We start from the raw sequence: 18836 nt of genomic DNA, 5'->3' as shown, positions 1-18836 counted from the left end.
TATCTACAAGTGGAAATATTTTCAACATGTAAAACTGTTCATTTTTGTAAGCAATTAAGGAACTACATTTTGCTGAACAATCGCAACACTTTTGTCCTGAATTGCATGAATGATACTGTTGTCATACATTCCCATATCTTCTGCAAAAGCATGTGGTTTATTTAATTTGGTGAATCAACGAGTGCTGATGTGAAATAAATAAATAAATAAATATTTTGTATTGCTGCTTTACTTTAAAAACTGAAACAAGATATAATAGAGACCACTTACATTGTAACAACAAGACAATTACTTATTATCAATAAGAAATATGAAGATAAACAAACAAGCAATAAACAGAACATTGAAAATAAGCAGCCTTACTGAAGGTAATTTCAAAAAGAGTGTCATCTTTTAAATTTAAACAGTTTGTTTTATGTTGGTCTATTTGAATGAATTTCACAAATGCTGTTTTTGCTCTCAAAAATATATCTTCAATGAAGGCTCTTGAGTCATTTTCTGTTGGCTACTCTGATGTTGAAGCGTTGAACGTTTCGCCTTTCATCCAAAAGGCTTCATCCAGCGACATTATAAAGTTGAAGCTCTTTGTAGTTAGACTGGGAATATACTAAAAACAGTAGCATGTTTCCTTTTATTTTATTTAGAAATCATCTGGGGACCCCCACTTAAGGCCTCACGACCCCCCAAAGGGTCCCAACCCTCACTTTGGGAACCACCGCCTGCCATAAAGAACCAGGCTATGTAGGCCAAAGACTTCATTCTTCCTGATGTCCACACGAGGGAGCCCTCCTCACTTCCTCGCGGTTCATGTGACTCCGTGGAGAGGCGGGGTTTCAATGTCACAATTTAGGTGCTGTAGTGTAACCAGTAAAGTGTCCGCGATTGCAGAGCGCATCTACTCTACTCGGTCACAGCTCGTTTCCCTTTTTCTGCGCTGTCGCTCGCTCATCCTCGGACATCAAATGACACGAGAGTAGAAAGCACGTTTCAGGTTGAATGGACGGCACGGACTCCTCCAGCACAATCATATGAGGTGCGTACAAGCGTGTATTACATTAACAGGGGATTTGAATACAGTCGGCAACAGCAATGGCAAAGCTAGAGGTGCTCTAAATATAATTTGGTGTTGCCCGAAGAGGATGCAACAGGATTAGCGGGCGCGTACGGGGGAGGCTGTCATTCCCTTTTGCCTGAGTTTGTGAACGAGGCGCTGGCCTGTTGCTGGGAGACCCCCTGTCAGCTGGGAGCTTTTGGGAAGTGACAATTATTAATTCACTAAATGGTGCCTTTGTCTCTGGCTACACAAACCTTTCACTGCCTCAGCAACATCCAATACTGCTGTTACTGGTGCGTAATTGTGTAGCTGTTTGTGCTTGAAAGGCAACATTTAGAGCCTTGGCTTGTTTTCAGTCACCAGATTATAGTCCTCTGCTGGAACAATAGCCTCCTTGTTGTGAATTGGCTATCAGATGATTTTAAAACCATATAATTGTAATTTACATGTATTCTCAACATATTATGGGCTATTACTGCCAATTTCTTCTTTGGAAATGTATTATTGTTGCCCACTAGGAAATAATTTTGGCAACTTGGGTATAGACTTGCATAAAAGAGATACAAAATCAAAATGCAGAGTCAACTATTAGTAGGCTATTATGTCTGTCCCAGACTGAGTAAGTGGATATAGGGCAGTGTCATTAAAGAACAACTAACCCCAAAATCAACTTTTTTTTCTAGCTAAGTTGTATAAATGGGTATCTTATAGTGTTGTCTACGTGTATCTGTCACTATTTTAACAATTTAGTGCAAATTTGTTGAAATCCTGTCTTTGTGTCCCAAACCGTCTGTGTGGCGCCATCTGCAGCGAACTGTCGGTACTGCATTTGATTTTTTGAATTCGGCACCCAATTAGCGGAGGGGAGAGAGATGATGTCAGGAGGCGAGAGATGATGTCACGGGCCCTGCCGCTCTGGGGTATAAAAAGGCTCAGTCTCGCTCACGCCCCCGTAGCGAGTTGGAGTTGGAATAGCGAGAATATTTTCATCGATTGTCAGGTTTGCGATTAGTTGTCATAGCATTTAGGTAGATTTTATTAGGATAGCTTTTTTATTATAAATAAGTGTATAGTTTTAGTAGTGTTAGTTGTTGAATATTGTAGTTGTAGTCACTAGTTGCTTTTATTGTTAGATTAGTTCGCTCAATTTAGCTTAGGGCGTTTGTTAGTATTGTTTTTAGTGGTCTATCGTGTATAATTTAATTGTTAGTTGTTAATTGTACTGTGTTAGGATGGGGAGGAAGTGTAGCGTAGTGGGGCTGGAGTTTGCAAAGACCATTTTACGTGCTGATTCCTTCGCCAACTTCATGGAGGTTTAACTGGGCTATGCTAGTCTTCTCCGTTTGAAGAGCGAGGCCGTCCCCGTCGACACTGCTGCCCCGCCAACAATGTGAGGTGAGTGAGAAAAATAATGATTTACCCATTTTGGGTTTGGTAGTAATTGCATTGATTGTAGCTGCTGTAAAAAGAGGCACTTGGTTCACTCTGTCCCGGTCATTTCTGTCAGTAGAAGCTACTTTGCTCACAGATTGAGTCATGTACAGTATATAGAATTTTGATGTGCACGTCAGAATAGATCGTTATTGTAGTGTCTCAAACAAATTCTCCGTTTTGGCCTCTGATAATACCAATCACATGAGTCGTGTAGATCTGTTGAAAAAATATGGCGTGTAAATAGACTCTGCAGCGTCAGCTCCAGGCGACGTGTCCCGCACTCGCTCACTGTGGCTGAGGAACAGCAGCCACCGGTTATAAGCGCGTCTACTCGCTGTCCGGGGCAGCCTGCTAATGCATCAGTCTGCAAAGTTACGCCAACACTGTGCGCAAATGTGCACGAGTCTGAGCACCAAACTAATCTAAGTTTGACATGACTGTAGCTTTTGACAGTAGCTACAAGCTAGCCTGTAAAGCTAACGTATAGCTAGCCTGTAAAGCTAACGTATAGCTAGAATGCACTGTGTTTCGGAGGCTAAACTGACCGGCTCCGTGCGCGCTCTGCTCCCGTTTGATGCTCGATTGCGGTCAGTGAGGAGAGGGCTGACCTCTCCAGGTGGACCGTGTGGTCATTGGGCGCTCACAGATGTGAGCTGTTCTTACGTGCTTTCAGAATCAGTATAGTTGTTATTGCCATTGTTGTTGAACAGGTTCACAAAGTAGGATAAATTCTGATAATTATGTTCATGTTGACAAGTTTTCTGAAGTGAACCAAAGTTTACACCTATTTGGACGCAGCTTTTCAAAATGCCAAACCATTTGGAAGTTTTTAGTTGCCGACTGTAGCCAGAATTAACCTGATACAAATATTTGGTTGATCTGCTACAGGGGGCATATTCTGAAGTATATCGTAGGTTGTATTCCTATAAATCATCAATACAAACAATGTGTTTGCATGTCACTTGTGTGTGCACTTTATAAATATTATTTATTGTTATGTTTTCAGCCAAAAGTGAGCAGAGAGAAATGTCCAAACTGATCCAGTCCTTATAAGGCATGCAGGTGTCCAGGCCAATGTGAAGCCGAGCAGGCGACGCAAAGGTGAAATCTATTTATCCTTTATACAGTACTGTCATTTTATGTATAAAACAGTCTACACTTTTGTTTTTTTATATACTGTAGTTAGACACAAGTTGTGTAATTACTGCCATTTTAAACGTGTTTATTTTGTTTGTGTTTTGTACAGCTACTCAAGCCCGGACCGCTTACACAAGCGTCGGTTGTGGGACAGGGGACCTGATGGAAATCCCTCTTCCTGACAGTCCCAGAGCAGCCTCTACATCTTTAAAAAGGAGAAGGTGTGAGGTGTCTGCGTCTGACCCCAGCTTCCACATCGATGACAGTGCCAGCACTGTGAACTGTTCAAGGTACAAAGGAAATCTAGAGTTTTAATTGAAAAAATATATACAGCGTCCTGGTTTTTTGAGGGATGAAATATCCTTTATTTTATATAGCATTCCTGCTGAAGTCCCTCCACACAAGGACAAAGAACATATTGTTCTTGAGGACCAACTGCTGGAGCTGTTTAGGCGATGTCCTGTCTGCACTGGTCGCTGTGCTGTGGACACCATCACAGTCGGCACACTGCTGCGGGTCACTCAACAGTGTCCTCGCTGTGAGTTCTCCAGTCAGTGGTCCAGTCAGCCCATGGTGAACAACATCCCAGCTGGAAACCTACAGCTCTGTGCTGCTGTGCTGTTCACCGGCTCATCGTTTAGTCAGATTTCAAAGGTACTGCAAAAACATTTTATTTTTCCATATATTATCCGATGATAACAGATGTTTTAATTTTATAGTTCTTGGGGGCCTTCAATATTCAGGGACTGTCAGAGCAGTGCTTCTATAGGCATCAGGCAAAGCTCCTCATCCCTACGGTCAACTGGCAGTGGAAGCTGCAGCAGGATGACCTCATCAGGGAGGCTCTTGAAAGCGGCTCTGTTACACTGGGCGGGGACATGCGGGCAGATTCACCTGGTAAATACATTTCATAAACATTTATCTGAAGTATTAATAAAAGTCAGCTAATGTATAACTTGCATTCATGTAGGACATTCAGCCAAGTATGGCAGCTACACCATGATGAATCTAACGAGTAACAAAGTCATTGACATCCAGCTAGTCCAGGTAAAACATTACAATACAAACATAAATATGTAACTTGGGATAACTGTGCATTATGATAGAACTCATATTCTTATTTTTTTGTCTTATTAGAGCAATGAGGTTGGAAACAGTGTGCGCATGGAGGAGGAGGGGTTTGTGTTTTGTGTCCCAGAGATTGGAAAAAAATGATGCGCTGGGCCAGAAAAGGTGAACGGAGGAAATGACGAGGTGGAAGAAAAGCATTGTGAACTATCTATATGAATCATCTCTACTGGTCACCATCAAAGGCTGTGGCTGAGTGGACATCTGGGCAACTACATTCAGAATGTCCACGGAAAACCCCCTGTTCCCTCGCTGTCTTCACAGGCCTTTGGTTGGGGATGATGCAAGAGTGTGGCCAAAATCAAGTATGTGTAATTACAACTACTCCTCCCAATATCTAATTTATATTGATGTATTTACACTTCACATATCAATTTATTATTCTTTGTAATTCTTTATAATTCTTTGTAGGCACAGCAGCATGCGAGAGACTCTTACTCTTTTGTTAACACCACATATTTTGAAAGATTAAGCTAAAATAAGCCCACAATACCACACTTCAAATATTGAGGCATCCATAGTCTGATTCTCTCACAATAGTCTGGGCCTCTTATCCAAAGGAATGCTGGCCAGGTAATGAATCCTAAAGGTTCAACAAATATTCACTAGTTATTTTATCACTTTGAAATGTTTAGAAAATAGATACTGCATATTAATGTTTATTTGTGAAATTTTAGGATGCAGGTTGGTGCCTTGAATTATGATTAAAAAAGGCAAATCGTTTTGCTGCTGTATGTCATAGTGTATCCAAAATTCAAGCGTGGAGACTACACAGTGAGAGCCATGAAGACCAGAGCTACCTCAGGTATGTCACATTAAAAACAACACGACCAATGCTTTTACAAGGACAAATGTTTTGTGCTTTGTTTACAGTCTACTTTGACCAACTAATGGCCCTGCTGTTTGAAAGTGTGGTCGAGGATCCTCTCCCATATCAGGAGCACACAAAGGACCTGTGCCTGAACCACTCTGTGCCCATTGGACAACGTAATAGATTAAAATCAATGTTTCATGCAAGATTTAATTGTGGGCAGTAAAAAAAAAATGAAGCCTGTATATGTTCTGTCAGATATGTCACAGGAAGGTATATGCAGCACCACTTTCTGTTTCTAGAAGCTGAAAACTTACTGCATGTATATTTATTACAGTTGGTATTGTATAACATAACCAGTCAACTTTGTCTGTTCAATTTGTTTATTGCACACATCTATGTAGGCCAAGTGAGTGGCACATGCAGCTCAACCTCAAGTGAAATGTGAGCTGTAAGTTTGTAGTAAGTTTTACCAAAGAAATTGTGCTATAATTTGGAAATTGCACTGTTGTAAGAGCCAGAAGTGCAGAATCAAGTACTGGTACAAAACAAGATCTATAATTTTCATTAATATTTCAATATTCAACTAAAGCATACATATAAATACTTCATTATAGCCGTTACTCTACAGTGTCATCATTCAGTGGTAGTTTCGTGTATGTGTTACGTTGGTTAAACCTTTTAGTTCACTAAATTTAGTAATAGAAATTAGTTCAGGCTATTTACTTAGGGCTAACTGGCTCTTTGGGTTCACAATGTTACAGTCAAGCCTTTAGAGAAACATAACCTGAATGATTCTGTCTTACATCTTCAATGGCAAACCAAAAACAATTTCAAAAAGACAGTGTTCCTGCTCTATAATACAGGCCTACATATTTATTTGATATGTTTTGTGCACTTTGCTGTAAGAAAAATAATAAAAATCTGTGTAACACAAATAGCCACGTCTCTATATCACACACTCTGCTGAGGACACAGAGATACATCTCCCATGTTCACGTAGACCACAGCAAAAGTCTACATCTAAAATAGATCGGTAAATTCTGAAGCAGCCAGGACAGTTACGTCCTTTAGCTGCGATGCTAACGTCGATCGAGCTCAATGCTAAGCCGCTAGCTTTGTAAATGACAGAGGAATAAATGAGCCAGCGCCTCAGGTACAAGGCCGCTGTCTGCCACGATGCCCCCCCTGTGTAGAGAGAGCTGTAGAGCTGTCCCAGTGGAACAAGTTACTAAATAAGTTAGCTCGCTGGAACTCCATGCTCCCATGGTCGGACTTTGTTTACGAGGAGCGCTGCAGGTGCAGCGTCAAGTCAGAAGCCTCAAGCCCCTCCCACCCCTCACCCCTCCCGCGTGCCCCTTAGTCCTCCAGGCGACGCCCCCTTTCTGTTGAGATTTTCAAATCTGAGGCTCTGAGATTGAGGCTCTGGAAGGAGGGGTTAGTAGCTCTTTAAAGGACACTTCATTGCTGGCAAGAGAAAAGTGATTTGCCTTTTTTTTTTACCCCATACTTTTATAGATGAACTTATGTTATTCCATTACTTGCTCCCTGCTGAGAATAAGACCTCTTTTCACAATGGGCACTCTTTGTTTTCTGACATAATGGTTAAAATTATCATCATTACATTTTAAAAGAGGTTTTTCTAGCATCAAACTGTATCGCTTCTACTGCAACTGCATGGGAAAGATAAATAAAATAGAACCAATTATTACAGTATAACAATAATCCATTGTACTTTACAGCTAAAGTTTCAATTTTCATGACAACATTTCTTTAGATACAAATGCCCTAACAAATAGCCCATGACATCTCAGTCTTCTTCCATGAAGGTCATTCATGAAATGATCAATAACTGCGTTCCACCATGAACTAAACTTGAGTGCTTTACCCAATACAGTCAGCCTATACTCAAGCTGAAACTTATCAATCATACACTGCAGGCTCAGGTAATGCAATTTAAAGATGAGAATGCTTGAGCGAATAATTGCATATTGAGTGAGTGGCATTATAGTGTATCTAAAGGGGCTTAGATTTCAGCATGCTTTTGTGGTGACCTCTGTTTGCCTCTTGTGGGTATTATGGAGTCAGCAGGGTATCAGATTCAGGTGTGTAGCGCATAATGTCAAGGTTGTAGCAACACAAAAATTGCTTTTTGTTCCTTTGTTTCAAATGTAGATCTCACATCATAAAGCGCCATGGTACTGTTTCTTATTACTTCAAACTAGATATCTAACTATTAATCAATCAACTTAATCTGTCCCCGTGATGCAACTCTAAAGAATAGAAGTAGCTTACAACAAACTCCCCCATTAGTACACTGCATGCACAATAAAACAAGCAGTCTGCTATACATGCATTGTAAAGTGCTGAACATATAAACAAACAGATCATAATGTTCCAATGTTTATGGGTTGGATTCTGGAAAGACCTCATTACTGTCAGTCACTGTGCAGAGTTTAGGAGTTGGATGGTCCTGGGCACAAAGGCAGTGTTGATTCAGTTTTGAGTTCATTTTTTGTGTGTGTGTGAAAGGTCAGGCAACATTGAAAGTATAATAATTCACAGATTTAGGTCTGACCAAAATGCCATTAGTTTACTATAATATTTTTTTTATTGAAGTTAAATTGAAGTCAATATCTCTAATTATAAAGACATCAAAGTGTGCCCCCACAGATAACCAGTCAAAATACAGCACGGTAAATCAATGGCGAAGACAATGTCAGTGTGGAGGTCATTGAGCTGTATCTTTTCACACTTTGCACAGGAGCTTGTCAGGCTGTAGCTGGGTTAAAGTGGATGGACTGAGTAAAGCTGACGTGCTGCTGTGTCCTATCAGGCTGATGTATGTGTCCAGTGAGGAACCTACTGTCCCAGGGTGCCACAAGCACTTCCTCCCGGCCTGAACCACTCTCCCCTGGCTCTGTCCCGACGGGTATGCCTTCTGAACCCAGCCTCAGGTAGGACTTACTGTCCATCGAAATCTTTCATAAATAAGAATATATCTTATACTAGTACAGGGAAAAAACAATATTGATTTACACACTCTCAGTCTCAACAACCCACTTTACTGCCTGGCTTTTTAATGCACCACACTAAATAGAGCATACAAAAAAGAACCTAAACATCAACATACACAAATACTGCAGTGGAGTTGGTAATAACAAAGGTGAAGTAGCAAGATAACAGACTACCAATGAATGTGCTTTTATTGGTGACCCATGACTATCAGTAATGATTGGTATTGGTAGCCATCTGAAGGAAAATACATTGTCAACCTTTTGCTTTAATGTAGCTATGCTGCTTTTCTGTTGAGTTTATGAACAATTCAAAGACTGCTCTGGAAATTACACCAGTCTGTACTGAAAAGCTTGTTGTGAAATGTAGCTCCAGGCACTTTCCTTGTCAATGCTGCTAGTTTCAAGGTTCATGTTGACAAGTGTATGTTTGATAATGTAATTGCAATTGGATAAAATGCTAATTAATATACGGGTACATGCACATAGCTGTGTTTGTGCCTGTCTATGGAAAACTGAATACATGAATTCTTCTCATTACTGCGTAAACACGCTCATGATGCAGAGGCTGTGTATGTGCCTGCTTATGGATATTCATACGTTACCATTCAACTATTTTCAACTGTACAGTATTTTGTAATTGGGAAACTCAGGAAGAAATAATGTAATACTTCTGATGTCTATCTAATGTCAAACTGTGAGAGTATGAGCAGTAGTACGCCATATGTAGTGTTTGTTAGTGTAGGTGCCATTTCGACACACACACAGAATAGAATGTCTTGTTCTGAGTTCTTGTCTGTGGATAAGGACCTCATCTTGTGTTGTGCTCTATCACAGGGAAATGTACATGTATATTACATTGATTACAAATACAAATAAACTAAGCATAACACAGGAATTACATAATGTACACTAATGGGTGGCAAATTTGACTGAAGTTTCAACTAAAGACATTGCTTTTTAAGTTGACGATGTCCGTGAAACACATTATATATAAGACTGTTCAATCATGTGTAATTGGTTTCACTAGTGCCACTATTTTTTTTAGCTTGCTGTAGACTCCCACAATTTGGATAAAAAAAGACAGGATCTCGTCACTGCAAATATCAGACATTTCATCAAATGCAATGTGTTTTCAAAAGGCTCTAAATTAGGATTTCTTCTCAGTATGTGTTGCAATGTTTTAGTATTTAGTTTACTTACTTAGTGACTTACCTTGACTCTGAATGTCTGTGTTTTCGTGTGCACTGTGAGTCATAGTTTAATGGCTAATGACTTTCTCTGTAAAAAATGCTCAGATTTGCCTGGTGCATCTAATGAGTGAGATCATATTTCACCTGCATTCAACAACATTTCACTGAGCAGTGGTGAACCATTCTCGAGTGAAGTGACTGACTGGCTCCACAATAGTAATGGCAAACAGCAAGATTCTTAAATTGGTTACTGTAAATGCACTTATGTTCTGCACTATTTCGGTGGAATACACAGGAGAGCTTTACAGCGTTTCAGCCTGAGTGAGATTTACTGTTTGTACGATCAATACATTTTCATTACATTTGTTCCCTTTGCGCTTTATCAAAACATATTTTACTCAAAGCGTTCTTGTTATTACACTTCAAAACACACACACACAATTTTCATTTTGGTCTTCAAAACTTCAGAATTGTATACAGTTTTTATCTTTGCAAGATGTTCAGTATTATTTTGTTTGGCTTTGGAACTTGCTTCATTACCATTCGATGCCTTCATTTGAGTTCCCAGCTTCTACAACAGAACAGGGACTGATCTAGTCTTACCCCAATGTTAGCTCCTCTTCCTCCAGCTGTAGTCAAACTATCAAACAAACAGCCCCTGACTCATGACTCGGCCCACCTCGTGCCCCAAGCGCATACACTGACCACTCACGCACATTATTTCCGTCTCTTACACCCGGCACCGTGAAGGTGACAGAGCAAGCCTGCTGGCACTCTGCAGCAGTATTTAGAGTGACGCCCAGTCGCCTAAATGGAGGAGATGGATGCAGACAGACAGGGGTGTGTACTAATTGAGAGAGAGGGGTGCTGAAAATGGTTAGCGGCATGCACAATGGACTTTTCATTGTGTGTGTGTTACATAAGAATATCATATTTTACAATCATGGTACCAGAGTGCGTTTTTCAAATATGTGTATAAAAAATTTCATTGTCAACATTTTTGAACCAGTATTATATGACCTTAGCTTCCTAGCATAATTACCAAAGTCATATTAGTTTTTGTGGGGAAATTAAGAAAAACAAAACAAAAAACAATTCCAAACCCTCATCAAACAGACAGAAGTTGCTTCTAGTGTTTCTAGTGTTGAATGAAACAATTTGGGCAATTGTGCTAGAATGAGGACGATGATAATAAACATTGTGAACATGTCACAATAAGTGATGATAAGCCCAGTCGACCCCTTGTCCATCAATCTTTGGGATAGTGATCGAACTTCTCTCAATATTCTTTTCATATCTTTTCTCATGCCCGTGTTAAGAAAAACTGTAATCATCTGTTTGTACCAGGGATGATTAGCACTGTATTAGCCTGTCATTAGCATTTAGAGCTAATAGATTTAAGCATCATTATGTAATTGCCAATTAGCACAAATGCAAAACATGGAATGGGCCTTCAAACTGCAATAATTTCATGGATATTATGAGCATATCCGTAAACTAAAGATACTAAGACAAAACAACCTGAGTCCGTTTTCACATAGAGTTATTTATGACACAAGCAATGATCGAGTAGTTACTATAGTTTTTCCATGACCCTTTTATTTACTTTTAATAGTGGGTGGGTATGTCACCGCGTCACCTGCACAACAAAGGTGATCGAACAACATTAGAAGCCAAATGGATTGCCTATTCTACATTGTTTTTATTTGTTTTGACACTAACCCACAACATTGTAGGTTTAGACTTTTCAAACAAGAGGGTATGCACCCTAAACTTTAGAGTGAAGACGATGCAAGTGCATACCTCCTAGCAATTGTTCTGGCAATTGTAACTCTATGTACATTGCAGAATCTGAAACATAGCATTTGTTTCTCCCGTCTGTTCTCTAATAAAAGCTCCAAATATAAAAATATAGCCTATGTCTACAAATGCAACAAATGTATGTATCCATGTGTGTAGCAGTGGGGAGATGCTGACGGGACAGAGGCTGTGCCAGTCGAAGTCCCACCAGGACTCGGTGTTGTCTGCCCTGAACCAGCAGAGAAAGGAGGGGCTGCTCTGTGATGTGACACTGGTGGCCGGAGAGCAGAAGTTTCACGCTCATAAAGCTGTTCTGGCAGCGTGCAGTGACTACTTCAGGGTGAGTATATTATGTTAATTTTTACATTGTGTGTCACCACAGTAAACCAACCTGCCTTCTTGTGGCATTCACATATTGTGACGCAATCTGTGCCATTCTCTCTATAAATCAGGTTCATATCAAAGGCCTATCTGTGTTGTTGCGTGATACTGAATGCTAGTGTCTATTTCTGGTTATTTTAGCCTATTTTTTCAAAGCTAAGAGGCAGTAGCACAGTGCTAATTAGTCACCAGTGACAATATGTTGTTGTTATGTAACACTCTTCACAACTGGGATTCTTTTCAACCTGCCTGAAATCTGTCCCACATTCTTGCTCACATGACGGAGTGACCATGTTATCACTGTTTACCAAAACATTGAACAAAACATAATTATAAAGGTGAAACAAAAAGTTATTGTTCATTTTTATTAATATTATTGCATGATTTTGACCCTCCATCTGGTCTCCCCTTTTTGCTATACACCAGAATTGAGTTTTTACTAGTTAAATGGTTAATCAGGAGTCGGGTTTGGGCTGTGGCACATAACACCTTTAACAGCACCTTTTTAAATAGCAATTTTTACGTGCATAATAAATGGTCTCCAGGTTGTTACAGGTAGACTGAGGCAGGCAGTAAATCCCCTAGACAAAGCACAGATGAGATTTGATCTAGTGACACTGAGCAGATTAGGAAGCACAAATTAATCCCCCTTGAAAATGAGAGGGGGATTAAAAATGTATAAGTTTCTCTGGGATTCCTGCTCCTGTGTGTGTGAAGGTTACTTTTGCTGAACAGAGCATCAGTGGTGGGCGAGTCACACTCCTTTTGTTTTTATCCTGCCTTTGTTCTCATCCATTTTTAAACTCAAAATCCCCACTGAGAATCCCGCAGAAGATTATTAGATCAGCAGGCTACAGTACGCAAGAATACTGCCCTTTCTCCCCTGTTCCTTGAGCTTAATAGCATTATCTGTTGCATGTCATCTGACTCCACCACTCGCTCTTGTTCATTTACTGAAGAGATCTGCTCAAGGTTCTCTCTTGAATACCAGATCTGTTTCAGAGATGGCACGTATTTGTGCACATTTACTTCCGGTGCTTTTCAAATTACACAGTATCTCACTAAATTTCTCAGTCTGACAGACGTCCAGGGCGAACACACATAGAGAGTGATTATACAGCCCAGAGGACATGTGTAATCATAATGAATGAGTCCTTGGGGGAGAGAGTGCGAGCCGCTTACCTGAGACCTGAGTCATCTGCCTCTTCCCATCTTCATCACAGAAGTAAATGGTCTGTACAGAGGTCTCACACTGACTATGCGAGCCAAGATGTTTTTGTTTCAGCACAAGAAATATACTTCTTGATTCTTCCGCCAGGATTTGTCATTCTACCTATAACTGTATCCTATGCAATTAAAACATCGGACAAGAAAAAGCATGAAGACTATCACCTTTAGCCCTTGACACACAAGTTGAGAATAAATTACATATGGTGGTTTAAAGGAAATATTTGTCTTGAATCTACCTCGATATGAACTTGTATATTTTCTCAGGTGGATTAGTGAGTTACAAGTAACCTCTGGTATGATGATATGACGCCAAACAAAAGCACCAGTGGGCAGCAGGCCAGCCCAGCGCAGTACCCCGCTGTCGCATTATGTGAACGTGCTGCAGTGACTGGACTCTGGACTAGCGCTGAAATTATGCCCCAGTGTCAGAGGTGGAAGAAGTTTTCTGCTGAAAATAAAGTTATTGTGTCTTTTAGTACTTGATGAAAAGTATATTGTTACCTATTCTACTGCAGTCATCGTAAATGTTAATATTGGCACTTTAATGGTGTCTTCTTTTTTCACATCACAAGAAATACAATACTAGTGAATATAGACAGTAAGTGAACAAGGATGCTCTGCTGTAGTATGTTTGTTATAAATCAGCAGTTTGAGGAACACTTTTGGACTGGTGTGATGGATTGGGGAATCAGGCAAAACATTTTCCCAAACACACTATTTCATTGTATCATCTAAAATGTTCTCTGGATCCTCAAAATATTTATGGATCCTTTACCATCAAATAATGATTGGGTTTCCCGAAAGGAGGTATCAAATGATGCAGTGCTGTACTCTAGACCTCTTGCGATATTAAAGCATTGTAATGGAGTGTAGTTTCTGTCTACAAGTCTCGCAATAATGGTCCAAATGTCTTTTCCTCTGGGACCACCATTGCCACCATAACCTGCAGGTCTGTCTTCCTGTGCTCAGTGGACCAATGGCTTTTTAATTACTGATTCATCGTGGCCGTGCTGTGAGCAAAGATGTGTGCAGACTTCAGCTCAAACTTGGCCTCCTGCTGACCCTATCTTCCATATCAGCTATTGGATCTTACATATCAGGGAGTATTTGGTGACATTTGTTTTTTATGTCAGAATGGGTTTCTTAGTTAAGTGGCCTGTCCTGAGGCTTTTGCGTCTTGTTCTGATGTTACACAACAGTCCGGTAGTACAGAGTGTAGAGTAGTGTGCTGTGCTGCATATCAACTATAGCATCAGCCCAAGGCAAAGGACACTGTTGGGAATAGAAGCATCTACAGACACAATTAGTTTTAAGCAAGTATCAATGCTGTCTCTTCTCTTTATGAAAGGTCAATTCATTTAAAGTCTTCCCAGCTTGTAAAATGCAATAAGCCTTTTAATTCTGTTGCCTTCTCTTTGCTTACTGCCATGCAACAGTTTTCACTTTTACTACTTCAACTGTATTACTGCATTCAAATACGCATACAATCCTGCTATTGCATCACTGCTTTCACAGAACATTTATGATAATAATGCTATGCTCATAACAATCAGTTTTATATTGTGTTTTTTGGACATTCGTAGATATTTTACATTGCATTATTCATTCATTCATTCCAGACTCTGTGGTGGCAAGCTACTATAGTAGCCACAACTGCCACAACTGGAAGTGAGGTTGCCATTCTGGGGCCACTGCCCCTCCCACCACGCAAGGTGGTTGATGTGTCCTGCCCAAGGATACGTTGTTGCCCAGGATGATTACTACCAATACAACTGCTTTAACTGGTAACTAAGCAGAAGGCTGACCACTGGCTAGTCAACATTTTACCATCTAGGGATAGATGTTTGTTCCTCTGCTTTAATAGTTTTCAATGGTTATCGACGTGCCTCCCTTTCAAAACAAGTATAACACTTACAAATACAGATGCAGTCTTCTCCATAAGAACATTTATTCTCTTACTTTCCCAGTCCTCACTGCCCAGCTGCTGGCTGGCTCCTGATCGATAGCTTTGTCATCCTCTCGTGGTGTGAACTTGGTCAATAGCTTTGATTATCAGGCAGCGGCTAAACTCACACTGTGGTTCTCAGACACTGCAGAAGCTGCGCTAAAGCTGTGTTTTGATTGCATGCAAGTAAGTGAGTGCTTTATTTGTCATTTGACAACTGTACAACAATTGTGTTCATGTGTTAGTCCTGAGCCACTGGAACTGAGCCACACCGCTACTGTAGGCCAACCTGACCAGCATGATTTTGGAGGTAGGGGAAACCGTAGCACCCGGAGGAAACCTGGTTGCCTTCCTTCAGAGCTCCTCTGAAATAGTGCAGCGCCTCCTGGGTTTGGAATTGGTCAGCTCCACCTCCTCCTTCTTCTTCCTCCTGCGCAGCTCTCGCCATTCCACAACAGTTTCAACATCTTCTGGGAAGAGCTTAGCACTTAATATGTTTTATTCTCCAGTGAACCTCCATTAGCCAGAACAATAGAAGGCATGTGTGGCTTCGCTGTGAGTCTTGCCCGGATGCCGTGACGCCTCCACTGTGCTGCAGGTCTGGGGGGCTCTCGGTGCCTCTTCAGTGTTTCAAAAGAAGAAATTTGTAGGTCTCAAATGTTTTTAGCTCATTGTTACAACCTGAAAACCGATTGAAACATATTGATGAAGGACACTGAAAAGCAGGTCAAGGATAAAAAAAGGTGTTTATTTAATTGATTGATGTTGCTTTGTTTGCTTGTTGGTTTTGTAGTTTCTTGCTTCAGTTATCTCAGAAAAAAGATGAGTCAACGAAATTAATCCCTTAATCGCCCATGCCCTGTGTAAAAATACTACAAGTACAAATGAAGGGTGGACCCGGTCAGCCGGCCAAAAGGTGCGGTACCGGGCCTATCCCATACAGGACCGTAGAAGCTGGTACTGACACCCAAACTAATCAAAAGTCCACTAGCTTTTTGTTTACTTTTCAAAAGCTGCTTTCTTCAGGACCATTATGTACTCTCTGCATTAAAAAAAAAATCCACCGAACCCCACAAAAGCACCGCAACGACGTACAAAAGCATCCAGCAAAACACTATGGGACACAGAAACTACAAATGCAGTTCATAGAAAAAGGAAAAAAAACTGAGATGTAGTGTACCAAGAGAGATGGAGGTTGCTGCTTGTTTACACAATGCCATGTGTGCAGTGGTGTGCATTGGCTGTGTTGTAGCTTGTGTGTCGTTGTGACGGGGGGGAAGACATATATATATATATATATATATTATTGCTGACTTCCAGGGCCAATGGGGCAAAGTGCTGGGATGACATCTGCATATCCTCTATAGTGGAATGGAGTGGAATCTTATTTGTAGAACGCTTTTCAGATTACACCAGTCACCCAAAGTGCTTCACATAAAGTAGGGGATTTTTTCTTGATTCACGGCACACATGGAGGTTGTAAACTGTGTAGCCATGGCTTCCCTTTAGGGTAGACCGACAACGGACCCTCCAACCACCACACTTCATTCACGCACACAGACATAATTCATCCTGAGCTATTGTACACGTTTTAGTGGCAGTGGAAACTGGAGCATCCGCAGGAAATTTACACAGGCACAGGGAAAACATGTAAACTCCAAACAGAAAGGCTTTGTCCAGCCCGGGGATCAAACCTGGAACCTTCTTGCTGTGAAGCACAATAGTGAACCACCCAATAGTGTTATATTTGCTTGTATACAATGAACCCAATCTTACATATATGTTATTCTAAGTCATTATCCTGCTTAAAGCTGCACTCAGAGCAGGTCACTAAGATGTTTTTCAGTTCACGATCGTTTGTAAACTTCTGTCATAATGCTTAACTATGACTGTGTTAGCCGCTAACTGTTGTGGCATCTGCTGCTTCAAACATTTGTGATCCCTGCATGTGTTTGTGTTTACATGGCGAGGGGGCAGGTGAGGTGAGGGAGGTGCAGCGATGGTCTGCTTCTGAGAGGGTAGCTTTAAAGTCAGTTAATTTCATAAAGTAAAACTCAACTATGCCATACCATAGCATTAGTGGTATCTGGAACGCAGTTTGAGAACCAGTGCCCTAAATCATATGATCAATTCTCGGTCCACTGAACATAAGAACAACACTTGCCACTGTACAGAGACATTGATTTTCTCATTGCCCCTCATTACCACTCACTTTAAATAGCCTCACTCAATTGCGTTGGCCTTATTCTTCTATTTTGTGCATCAGGTTCAAAACATAATGACAGAATAAGTGCTATTGCCCCCTGCTGATGACCTATGTGTGCTATTTGTCTGTTTTCAGGCCATGTTCAGCCTGTGCATGGTGGAGAGCGAAGCAGATGAAGTGACTCTGCAAGGAGTGACCAGTGTCGGACTGAAGCATGCTTTAGACTTTGCATACACTGGACAGGTAAGTCCCAACTATCAGGAAGACCACAGACGGCTGAAGTGTTGAGCTTGCGGGCCTAATAAAATCCTGTTTCTTAAATTTGATCAAACATAAAACATGCATTTTCGGTTACTAATGTTCTCCTCCATTCTATTTTATTGCATTCTCTTCTCTTCTCTTCTCTTCTCTTCTCTTCTCTTCTCTTCTCTTCTCTTCTCTTCTCTTCTCTTCTCTTCTCTTCTCTTCTCTTCTCTTCTATTCTATTCTATTCTATTCTATTCTATTCTATTCTATTCTATTCTATTCTATTCTATTGTGTTCCATTTCTTTTTATTCTATTACATTTCATTTCACTCTACTATTCTATTGTATTTCATTAAATTCTACTCTACACTACTCTCCACTCCACATTCTTTTTTTATTCTATTCTATTCCTCTCCACTATCATCCATCCTAATCTATTCCCTTCAATTCTATTCTATATTATGTAAAAACACACACAGCACAGGTGTTGAGTCTTGAGACAAAATGCAGCTTTGGATTGAAGGGCAGCGAGTAGGTACAGTATAAGCAAAGAGTAAATGGTAAAACATTTTATAGAAGATTTTTTTTTGTGTCATCAGAATGTGACTTTGAATTGTCTGTGAATTGTCTGCTTTGGATTTGTTGTAACATTTAAATAACATGTTTGAATGTTTTATGTTACATTACACATTATTCCAAGTGTTTTAAATTCAAGACGAAAAATTCACCTTTAAAATATTGACTCTATTGTTTTTTAAATATTTCAAATTCAATAGTAGAAATTCGGAGGGTGAAATTCGCAAAGTGCAAAGTGTTTCCTCATCTGTAAGTCCCACCCACAAAAGACACAAACCAATAGGAAACATCTTGCGTCTTGGCTCTCAATCATCCAGGATCGATGCTCATGCTTTTGATGAATCTTTTTCACACTCTGACTTTCAACTGTTGAATTGAAGGTCTTAAATTATTTTACATTGATTATTTTAAGGGTGAATTTATGTAACTGAAATGTTTTATTGTTATTTCATGTTGAATTAGATGAATAGACAACAGTGGTGCAGATGGTAGAGTGAGTTGTCTCATGATTGGAAGGTTGGGGGTTCGAATCCTGCATCCAGGTGCACACTGTTGTTGTGTCTTTGGGCAAGACACTTCACCCACCTTGCCTCCAGTGTCTGCGTACATTGGTGTATGAATGGGTGAGTGGTTCCTTGCTGATGTAGGTGGAAAAGCGCTATAAGTTGAGACCATTTACTA

At 40.4% G+C, this 18836-nt stretch overlaps 1 protein-coding gene across 5 annotated transcripts in view; it reads left to right on the top strand.

Moving 5' to 3' along the window:
- The first annotated feature begins 822 nt into the window (after positions 1 to 822).
- Positions 823 to 18836, top strand: part of klhl32 (kelch-like family member 32) — a 35163-nt gene continuing 17149 nt past the window's right edge. Inside the window, exons 1-4 of one of the 5 annotated variants that reach the window (XM_079561768.1) lie at positions 823 to 1033; positions 8401 to 8521; positions 11734 to 11911; positions 17469 to 17576. In XM_079561768.1, the coding sequence (XP_079417894.1) occupies positions 8409 to 8521; positions 11734 to 11911; positions 17469 to 17576 (399 nt within the window). In that variant the 5' untranslated portion in view covers positions 823 to 1033; positions 8401 to 8408. Of the gene's footprint in view, positions 1034 to 8328; positions 8522 to 11730; positions 11912 to 17468; positions 17577 to 18836 lie in introns of all 5 variants that reach the window. The other 4 variants (XM_079561767.1, XM_079561766.1, XM_079561770.1 and 1 more) reach the window with 4 other exon arrangements.

The sequence above is a fragment of the Gobius niger genome (assembly GCF_951799975.1).
Source record: "Gobius niger genome assembly, chromosome: 8".
Classification (NCBI taxonomy): Eukaryota; Metazoa; Chordata; class Actinopteri; order Gobiiformes; family Gobiidae; genus Gobius; species Gobius niger.
The sequence above is the reverse complement of the archived record's forward strand: the minus strand, read 5'-3'. Positions and strand labels throughout refer to the sequence as shown.